The 10215-nt window shown below is 44.8% G+C and overlaps 1 protein-coding gene across 1 annotated transcript; it reads left to right on the plus strand.

Annotated features, from left to right (window-relative positions):
• Positions 1 to 1097: 1097 nt before the first annotated feature.
• LOC118431501 lies at positions 1098 to 7277 on the plus strand. The gene is made up of 5 exons (XM_035842742.1): positions 1098 to 1345; positions 2591 to 2869; positions 3455 to 3969; positions 4133 to 6571; positions 7236 to 7277. The coding sequence occupies exons 1-5, from the start codon at positions 1321 to 1323 to the stop codon at positions 7275 to 7277; spliced, it is 3300 nt and encodes a 1099-aa protein (XP_035698635.1). The 5' UTR covers positions 1098 to 1320.
• Positions 7278 to 10215: the final 2938 nt, after the last annotated feature.

The following is a 10215-nucleotide window of genomic DNA, read 5'->3' on the forward strand; positions in this document are numbered from 1 at the left end:
TGAGTCTCATTTGTCCTCTCCCTAGGAGAGAGCCTCATCGAGGAGAATGGTTTGCGACCCAGCTTTTAACTCGTTTGGCATGTTGTCTGTCTATACAGTAGAAGCCGCTTAAATGCACACCCAATTTGCCAGAGCATTTCGTGCAATTATCCGAATGGTGCAATAAAGCGAAGTTATTAAGCTGGGCTGCACCAGTCCACCGTGGGATTTGGGGATTTCGTGCAATTAACAGAAGTGTGCGATAATCCCTTGTGCAATTAACTGGCTTCCACTGTATTTGTCCAATTTCTTCTATTTTTTCAACGACTTGTGGAGCCTAGTAGAGGCTACATTTATTGACATACTTTTTTCCTTGATATGAGCTACTTCAGTTCATTTATCAATTTCTAAAACGCGGTCAACTTATAGGCTTTCTAGCTTTTGACCACCTTTGCACAGTACCGTTCCTTTTTGTGTACTTATCCTAGATATCTGTATGTGCAAAATAAACAATAACGTTTGTGCAGAATAAAAGAACTTTTTAAAAAATGAGCATTTTCAACAATACAGTCAAACCTGTATTAGGGGCCACCTCTACAGAGGGGCCACCTGTCCATAGTGGCCACTTTTTGTCGGTCCCTTGGGTATTTTATCTACAAGTTACCACCTCTATACAGAGGCCACCTGTCTATAGTGGCCAAATTTGTCCGGTCCCTTGAGTGGCCGCTATAGACAGGTTTGACTGTAGTCTCAAAAAGGCAAACAAGCGCGCCTATGTATTGGTTTCATACTAGAGAAAATCAAATGGAAAGAAGTCTGACGTTTGCCAAAATTTGTTGGTGTATTTGTTTATCTGTTGTCATGGCGTTCATATGTTCCGATCATTTATGTAAACAAAACACGAATGTAAATGTTGGATGAAAGAATGTGGTCTCTCTAAAGTTCAAAGCAATTCGTGGTGAATCTTGACTTTTATCTTTTTTTTTACCATGTTTGCTCACTTCTAGATCTATTGAACATGCAGGAAAGTTTGAACTCACACTCCACGGGTAAAAATTGATTGCTCCAAGTTCCCCAAACACCACTCGACAGTTCGCCTCTTTCGTTTTTGTGGACACACCTGGGGTCAGCGTCAGGTGCATCACTTCCGGGTTGATACTCGTATCTTTGTTCTGTGACACCTCTGTTTACTCTTCCGCGGGGCATATACGTATTTTGGAAGCTAAGTCATCAGTAGACAGGTATCTGTGCGGTTTTTATTTTCAAGACGTTAGGATCGGCGATCTACCGTCAACCAAAGGACATTTGATGTAAAATTCGACCTACAGAGACGCGTAAGACATGGCCGGGAACCAGTCAAGTACGAGTAAGTTCTGTTATCGTATCACACAATTCAACGACAACAAACTAGCTGGTCAGCAGTCCATAGTCAAGTCCTTCTAGACCGCTACTTCCTGCCACTGAACACTAATAGCCAGTTCAGAGTTGTTACTGAATGAATGAAGACCTTTTGGTACCCACTTGGTTAAGTACAGGTCACAACAAAAGATACATGACTAAAGTTAGTACTAGTCACAATATATTGCAGTGAAGCATGAACAGCACTTTCACTTTGCAAAGTAAGACGACGTAAACTCCTTAACGTCTTTTTGGCAGTCAACTAGCTAAACAAGGACACTCGTGCATAGTATGTATGTAACTCATTTCACATTTGATCTTTGGGCGTGGTGTGACCTCTCTTTTGTTCACGGTCTGTCACGGGCCGTCGCCATTGTACCTGCAAACATTGAGTCACGTATTAAAGTACTGTACTACCACTGCTGGTGTATTGACGTTAACTCGGCATACAGACCGAGGGGGTAATCTAAAAGACGTTAAGCCTTAATAGATTACATGTTAAACATTAGTATGGCAAGGTAAGACAGGTTAGTAACGTGTTTTTTTTTTGGTTGGTTTGCGCAGTAGTGCCTCCTGGCCATGTTCTGGTTTTATTGACATGGCATTACCCATGAAGGTCGAGGTTTCGGGAGTAAACACAAATTTAAACCTGTATGGGGAGGGGGAGGGGGGTTACGCTATGTCTGTAGCGATTTTACGATCAATACTACTGTGATGCTGAAAGCGTTCTACTACAGTGGTCTATTTAAAAAAATATCTATGTCATACGTACGCGAGCTAGACCTAGTTTTTTTTCAGCAGTAAGGTTTTGTTTCTTGCTTTCAGAAGAGCGTTATAAGTTGGTAGAGTCGTTTTAAAGTTGTAATAATCTTTAATTTTGGTCAGTGATATATGACTGTTTAGAAACTTAGAAATCAAACTCAGTGGATTTTAAATATACATCCACATATACTCTTTTGGATTCGCAACATGTTTCTTCAACGTTTTGAGCATCGACGTGCCGAATAATTTTGAATTAGATATGGTTACCAAAAATACTCACAACGTACTTATCATTCTATAGATTGAAAAGAAAAAAATCAACAATCTTGGACAAAAGACTTGCTATACTGACTAAAAAAAATACCATTTTTGAAGTTCAATGAAAAAAGGGTGCAGATGAGTTGCATTGAAAAACGTCATCAAGTGTAAAGTTTCAACCTTATTGTTCTAGGACTGGACAAAGCTGTCAGCATTGTGGTCGAGAATGGGGGAATGAGGGCATTCAAGCCCCTGGCTCGTAGACTTGGGCTCAGCGAGGACGACATCGACACCGTAACCGTCGCCGCGCCGCAAGACCTCACGGAGCAAAAGCAACAGATGCTGAGGCTGTGGAGGGAACGTAACGGTACACGAGCGACCCCTAGCAGACTGATGGAGGCTTGCAGGCACGTGGGCCTCACAGACGTGGCAGAGAAAATCCAGAGGGCGATGATTATAGGAACGCTATCTGGTGAGTTCTTTTCTTTAACTTATATAAGAACGGAGATATCGCTTTGTGTCTGTCTGTTTGTTTGTCTTGGTGTGTGTTTGGTTACTCTTCTGTTGGCCCCGATCCAAGTTTGTTCCCGGGCTTAGTGACACCAGCGTGGTTCATTTTTCTGCTTCATCTTATATCAACTCGGTGTTATAATAGATGTTCCTAGACCACAACAAACAACAAGCGCAAGAATAATGCTAACATTTTGCAATTGCTTTCAACACTGGAATTAACACTAGTTTAAGGACTTGCCCCTCTACATTTTCGGACGAACTCCGTCACTTTGTTCACAGAATGGATGACCCTTTTATTACCACTTTTGCAGGAGTCTATCAGAAGTATCAAAAAGTTTGTGTCGCCCCCCGTCAGTGTTGAGTGTGGGCCGGTGGCCTCTAATGTACACTGCCTCCTTCACGCCTCGCGCAAAGAAATCCTGGTCGGAATCTAGGATTTGACTTTATGGTTGGATGTAAAGTGTTAGCATTTTTCTATTGTGTATTCTACCAACACAGATAAACTTTCATGCTAAGCGTACAATTCTACAATTCTGTTTCATAGAACAAACTCATGATGACGTATTCGTGGGTGACGTCTGCGAACAAGCGCTGAAGAAGTACTACAAGAGGACACAGTCGTACTACACCCCCCTCAACTGGTGTCCGTGGGTCGAGCTGGGGCAAAAGGACAGCCACGTACCCGTCCGGGTGAACCGCATCACACGGGAGCTGTGCACGCCTGCCGAACTGGCCAAGGAAGAGCTTCTGACGGAAGATGACGCCGTTATCATGGCAGATGACATCAAGCGAATCATCTTCGAGGGTCCTCCTGGAATCGGGAAGACGACTCTATTGCGTAACATCGTCTGTCATTGGTCGAACAACGGTCAGAAGTTCAAAGGTCTGAAGATGGTGTTCGCGCTGAAAGGTCGCCATCTCAAGGCGTCGGAGGACTTGTTTGACGCCATTTACCAACACAACATCCTGCCAAGGGACTTTAAGATCACCAAAGATCGTCTGCAAGAGTGGGTACAGAATAACCAAGACAAGGTAATGTTACAAGCAGTAAATATCATTGCTAATATAATAAAACATTGTTTTAGACATAACCGTATCACACCTTACTCTTAACCTTACAGATAACTGTTGTTTAATGTTGTAGTGGTTGTATTCACTAAAAATTGAATAATGTATATGTCTTCTATTTGCTAATAAAATCCGTCTTATCTACTTTCTTAAGGTCATGTTCATCATTGATGCGATTGAAGAAACTCCCGGTTTTGACCGAGACCATTTCATGGCAAGGCTCATCTTCGGTAACTATCTCCGTGAGAGCTACGTGGTGCTCACCACCACTGCCATACACAATCTTACCGTGCCGATCTTAAAGTCGTGCGACGCCTACTACGTTGTGGAAGGCTTCAACCAAGAAGACATCGACACCTTTGTGGGGAAGTTCTTCAAGAACGACAGGGAAGCATCTGGGATTCGAGCCCTGCTGACTCAATACGGCCAAACAAGTCTTGTAGACCTGTGTAAGACGCCCATGTACCTCATGCTTCTCTGTCTTCTGTGGAAAGAAAAAGACCGAACGCGACCGGATACAGTGACGAGACTCTTCGAAGGGATAGTCGACATCTCTCTCCGCAAATACTGCGAGAAACATCTTCACCTAGATCCAAAAGAAGAGATACCCGATGATCTTCAGTGTAAACTTGACGAACTGTACGAACTCTCTTGGAGAACTCTTCTTAACGAGAAAGGTCCGGTCGCCTTGAAGGAAATTGAAGTAAAGAACATCAGAGAAAGTATGGTCAAGCTTGGGTTTCTTATCAAGGAGAAAGGACATCAGGCTGAGAAGTTCGCGTTCGGGCACAGACTCCTCCGCGAGCTTTTCGCTGCCAAGTACGTGGTGAAGACAAACCGTAAAGACTTGTACGACATGATGTGGAGTAAGGGCTGTCACTCCATGCACAAGTTTAACACTGTGTGCCTCTTCGTAGCAGGACTGCTAGGGGAGCATGCGAACCCGTTGTTTGAGTCCTTCGCGGACAGCCACACCGCGATGATAGCGGACACCACTTGTTCCCCGTGTTGCATCGACACCAATACCACCCTAGCCTGCCGGTGTATCGTCGAAAGCACGCAACCACGTCAATTTGGCCTCCTCGTTGCGGAAACGCTCACGGCGAACATGGGATCGGGGCGCGCCATCTCTCTCAACTTCTTCCGCCGGCATCCCAAGTTAAACACCCTTCTCGGTCTCTCCTACATCGTAGAGAACATAATATGCTTAGACGACCATGGCAGAGTGGATGACTCTAAGAGAATATCTCTCGTTCTAGACAATTTGTGGATTTATCGCCAGAAAGGTCTAGCTAGCTTGGGGCAGGCTATCATGAAGACCCGGTGCATAGACAGTCTCTCCATCTCTGCAACAGGCCTTGATGTCAGTCTAACCAACCCAAGGAGCAAGGATGGCACCAACGACGGCATGTGCAGCTTCTTCGAAGCAATCGGTGACTCTAGAAGTATGATCAGAGCATTGACGATCACTGCACAGATAGATCGGATGAGCGAGTCTGCTATCCGAGCCATCCCCGAATCCTTCAAGAACAACGTGAACTTGGAGCAGCTGGACCTTTTCACACTGTTCTCCAAGAGATGTTCATACCGCTGTGACAATGATGAAAGAAATCCGTGTGCTCGCACCAAACACATAGAGATGCATCTCACTGATGTCGCGAAGGCGTTAGAGGGCATGTCAAACCTTCAATGCCTTAGGATCTCAGCAAATATCCTCCGGGAAGAAATGTCTCAGACTCTATTCGTCCCAGTCTTGCAGAGTCATTCCAGCATTCAGGCTCTCCATGTCGTTGGTCAGGTCAAAGGACGAGGCCACTTGACCATGACAGGGGTGAGATCTCTCTCTGGAATTCTGGAAAAGAACCGGAAGTTGGAAGCCGTCAGCATCCGGTTGACGACAGTGTCGGAGGACACCGGTGAACCACTGGCAGCCGCTCTTTGTGAAGGACTTTGCAAGACAAGCGCGACCTCTATCGAGCTCCTCTTTAACTGCATCTTACCCCATGAGGCTCGCACCTTCGCAGACATTGTGAAGACAAACGTAAACGTTACAGATGTCACCTACTCATGGCACACGATGTTTCCTTCTTTTCTTAAGACCTTAGCAAACAGCGTCAGAGTCTCCGCAACCCTGGAAAGATTGGTGCTCTGCGGAAAGTTTGAGGACAGTGAATCGTTGGTAAAACTGGTGAAAGCTGCTATGGCAAACGAAAAACTTGGATCCCTCGTCTTGAACGGCAAGTATCTTCTCGATCGGACGGTCTCTGATGTCACAGCGTGCTTGAAAGGACGACAGAAAGACAGGGAATTGGACCGTCCGTTTATTTTGCAACTTTCAGGCGATGTAGTGGGAGACAGCGCAGAAGAAGCCATGACCGAGCTCGATCAACTGTCAAAGTCGAGCGCCGATTGTAACATTGTGGTCCACAACACTCTGTCAGTGGAAACACACCCCGATGCGTTTATTGGAAGTCTGCAGCTGAGAGCTAAGATGAGGGCAAATAGAGAAAGACTGCGCACTCTCTCCGAGAGGTCGCGCCAAGCTTCTGAGACCTCACTCCGAGAAGTACAAAGTCGAGTTCGGAAGAGACGTGTAAGGCGCGGGAAAAGGAGAGGACGAAACAGAGAAGAGCGGACTCCATCAATAGAAGAGGCGAATGGCGAAAGACAGAACTGGCTAAAATGGCACGTTATCATGGGACTAGTCATCATTGTTGTTGTTGTAGTTGTTATAGTCATAACGACAGGCATTGTCGCTGCAAAGTGCACGTGATAAGAAACTCAGAGCTCTGGAGAAGTATATCTGACTTAGAAAAGTCTTCTTTGCAGATAATGAACCGAACAATATCTCTATTTTTAGATAAACAAAAACAACACGAACAAATTTAGACAAACGTCGGACTTCTTTCCATTTGATTTCATCTAGGATGAAACCAATAAATCTGAACGCAAAGAACATAACTTTGTGACGAATATCAAGAAGGAACTTGTTTGTCTTTTTGAGACTTAAGTTGAAAATGCTCAATGTTTGCGTAGTTTGTTTACATTTTATTGTTTCTTTTGCACAAACAGATATCTCATATTGATTCCAAAAAATGAAATACACTGTAGTACAAGGTGGTCTAAAGCTAGAAATTGGACAAATATAGACAGATACTAGTAACATGCCAAATGAGTTAGCTAAGTCGCAAACCATACTTCTTGTGGTCAGCTAACTCGTTTGAAATGCTATCTGTCGATATCTCTCTGATTTCTAGTATTTCTCCAACGACCAGTGGAGCCTGGTGGAGGTGGGCTAACACTTCCATGCGGACCTCATTCGGACTTAAATGCACACGCACGAGTGAACCTAGCCTCCATAGCGGGCTCTCTGGGACCATTTTTGGGGGCTGATAATACACTGTTTGCTGGCCAATTTTCTTTTTGTACTGGGTCGCTTGTGCTACCTGCCCGTACACAGCACAAGCGACCCAGCACAAAAAGAACGGCCAGCAAACAGTGTATTCTGAGCCCCAAAAGACGAAAAAGGGGCCCAGAGAGCCTGCTATAGAGGCTAGTGTGAACCCACCTTTCATGGCATTCGAGCCGCGCTGAGTTTGTTGACGTCACACATGAGTGCAGCGGTCCACCGATGTGTCCTTGGTGAGTCACATAAGGAACTGGATATTACCGCACCTATTTACATGTACATGTAGGTGTCCATGACGTGTTCTAACAATAACGGTTTGGGTTTTCCCAAGTGTCACCCGCCTACGGACAAGTACTTCAGGTTCCAAACACTTCTATATGGCATGTAGACTTTCAACCGTGAAGACGTGCTAAGAGTTCAAGAACGCCCAAGACACCAAGACGACATATTTCCGCCGGAACTAACAGGTTGGCAAAATGGCGGCCAGCAAACTAGGTGAGTAACTACTACTGAAAATGATGTCTGTTTTAAACCCTGTTGTGAAATCATAGTGCTCTGAACACCACATGGGCAGTATTGATGAGTATTGTGCTGTTGAATGTTTCATGTCATACATGAGTTTAAAATACTGAATACATGACATGAGCCTCAGGCAGTGTCAACAACGTTTTTTGTCACTGGACGTCGACACTACATATAGCATGATTATAAGCCACTGTAAGGTAAACGTAAGTCCGTTTGTAGACGCATCAATCAATACTTATGTGTGTGTCCGTGTGTGTGTGTGTGTGTGCATCTGTTCGTGTGTGTGTGTGTGTGTGTGTGTGTACGTGTATGTGCATGTGTGTGTGTGTGTGTGTGTGTGTGTGTGTGTGTACGTGTGGGAATGTGTGTACGCGCGTTTGTAAATGACTGTGTGTAAATGTGTGTGCCTGTTTATGCATGTTCCACGGTGTGTACATGCGTAAATGCGTGTGTGTGTGTCAGTGAGTATGTATGTGTGTGGGGGTCATGGATCCGCTTTAGAAAGAAATCTGGTAGCGTTCACTCAACAACCTTTACAAGGAAGGCTTGGATAGAACAATCAAAGTTGCACAAAGGGCTAGGGCGCTACCACACTAAAGTAAACAGAGCTGGCGCTTCCCAGAAGGAGCGAAGCTTTTCTCGGAAAGGCACCCCTGCCAAATGGCTGCTATGGCTACGTGACTGGTAGGTCTATAGCGAGTACAGGAAACCCCCGGCTTCAGACTGAAACTGTATCCCTCCACATTATACCAGTGAATAGGTTGCCAACTTATGACGTCTTTACCTGGTTTATTGACCCTTACATGGACTCTTTCATGAGCACGTTTGCCGAAAGCTAACTTAGTATGCTGACTGAAAATAAGTGTGTGTGTCGACGAAGGTTAGACATACAGGTAATAAGGTACACAAAACAAAAGTTTTATAAAGCAACTGCATATTACTTTTAGCAACTAACATTGTTTTGTGCCTTTGTCATTGTGTATAGAGGGGGGGTGCTTGCTCTGTCAATAGGGATCAGTTTTCAGGTGAAGGTGTTGTGTTGTGTTACTTCGCAGACACCATGTTGTCGGAGGCGTTTGAAGTGGTCGAAGATGGGGTTCTGGCAAACATGGTACCTTCACTGGGGAGAGCACTGGGTCTCTCAGATGGCCAAATGGACTCCATCAAACATGCACATCAATATGACATCATGGAACAGAAAAGAGAGATGCTGAGACGATGGAAGCAACGGCTTGGACTACGAGCGACCCCTGACGAACTGATGGAGGTCTGCAGGGCGGCCAAGTTACAAGATGTGGCGGACAAAATCCAGATCCTGATCCGTGAGTTATGATATATATCGCCTTGTATTGTACAGCTCAAGTGAACTAATATGCGCGTTTAGCTATGCATACGTTTTGATAGCGTTTCAAACACTATAACAGTGTTTGTAGCATGTCAGTAGCATGTCAGTAGCATGTCAGTAGCATCACAGCCAGATCACCCCCAGGCAGCTTCGCCAGCTCGCTGCTGATAGGCGGAACTGGAGAAGGCTTGCAATCGCCTGCTCTGCAGCCGAACGATGATGATGAGTAGCATGCATACTATTCACGATATGGACGGGAGAGTTATACAAGTATGATATAAAATTTGATATGTCGTTATAGGGTTTGACCTATCGAAAGAAGCGATTATATTTTGGTACCGTTTTGTATCCCGTTTTATATATTTAAGATACAAACAGTTGACAACAAGTTAAAAGGAGGGAAGACGGGGAGGGCAAAACACGACTTCTTAATTTTGTAAGCTATCTAAAATCTACATCGGTAAGAATCATTAAATCATACACTCGTGATTACAGCGTGGTTTAATACAGATTTATATCTTTTAAAGTAGGACTTCTGTTTGTGATAAACTGAAGTGTTCTTCTCAGGTTGATGATGAATATTCAAACACAGGTGAAGATGTGGTCCAGCAATGCGAAAATGAGCTGAAGACGTACTATCGCAAAACCATGTCGTTCTACACACCGCTGAACTGGGCGCCGTGGATGGAGCAGAACATCCAAGACCACCACGTCACAGCTCGGTTCAAACGAGTCCACCGTCACGAAGGCGGAACCAAACACATCGTCAAGTCAGAATACCTGACAGAGGATCAACTCCTGACCACGATTGAGGAAGATTCCCGTAGGCAAAGCATCGGTCGTGTCATCATCGAAGGTCCTTCGGGCATTGGCAAGACAACCTTCCTGAAGGGGCTGGTTTGTGAGTGGGTAAGTGGTGAACGATTTGAGCACTTGAAGCTAGTGTTCGCCCTCAAAG

The sequence above is a fragment of the Branchiostoma floridae genome, chromosome 15, assembly GCF_000003815.2.
Source record: "Branchiostoma floridae strain S238N-H82 chromosome 15, Bfl_VNyyK, whole genome shotgun sequence".
Classification (NCBI taxonomy): Eukaryota; Metazoa; Chordata; class Leptocardii; order Amphioxiformes; family Branchiostomatidae; genus Branchiostoma; species Branchiostoma floridae.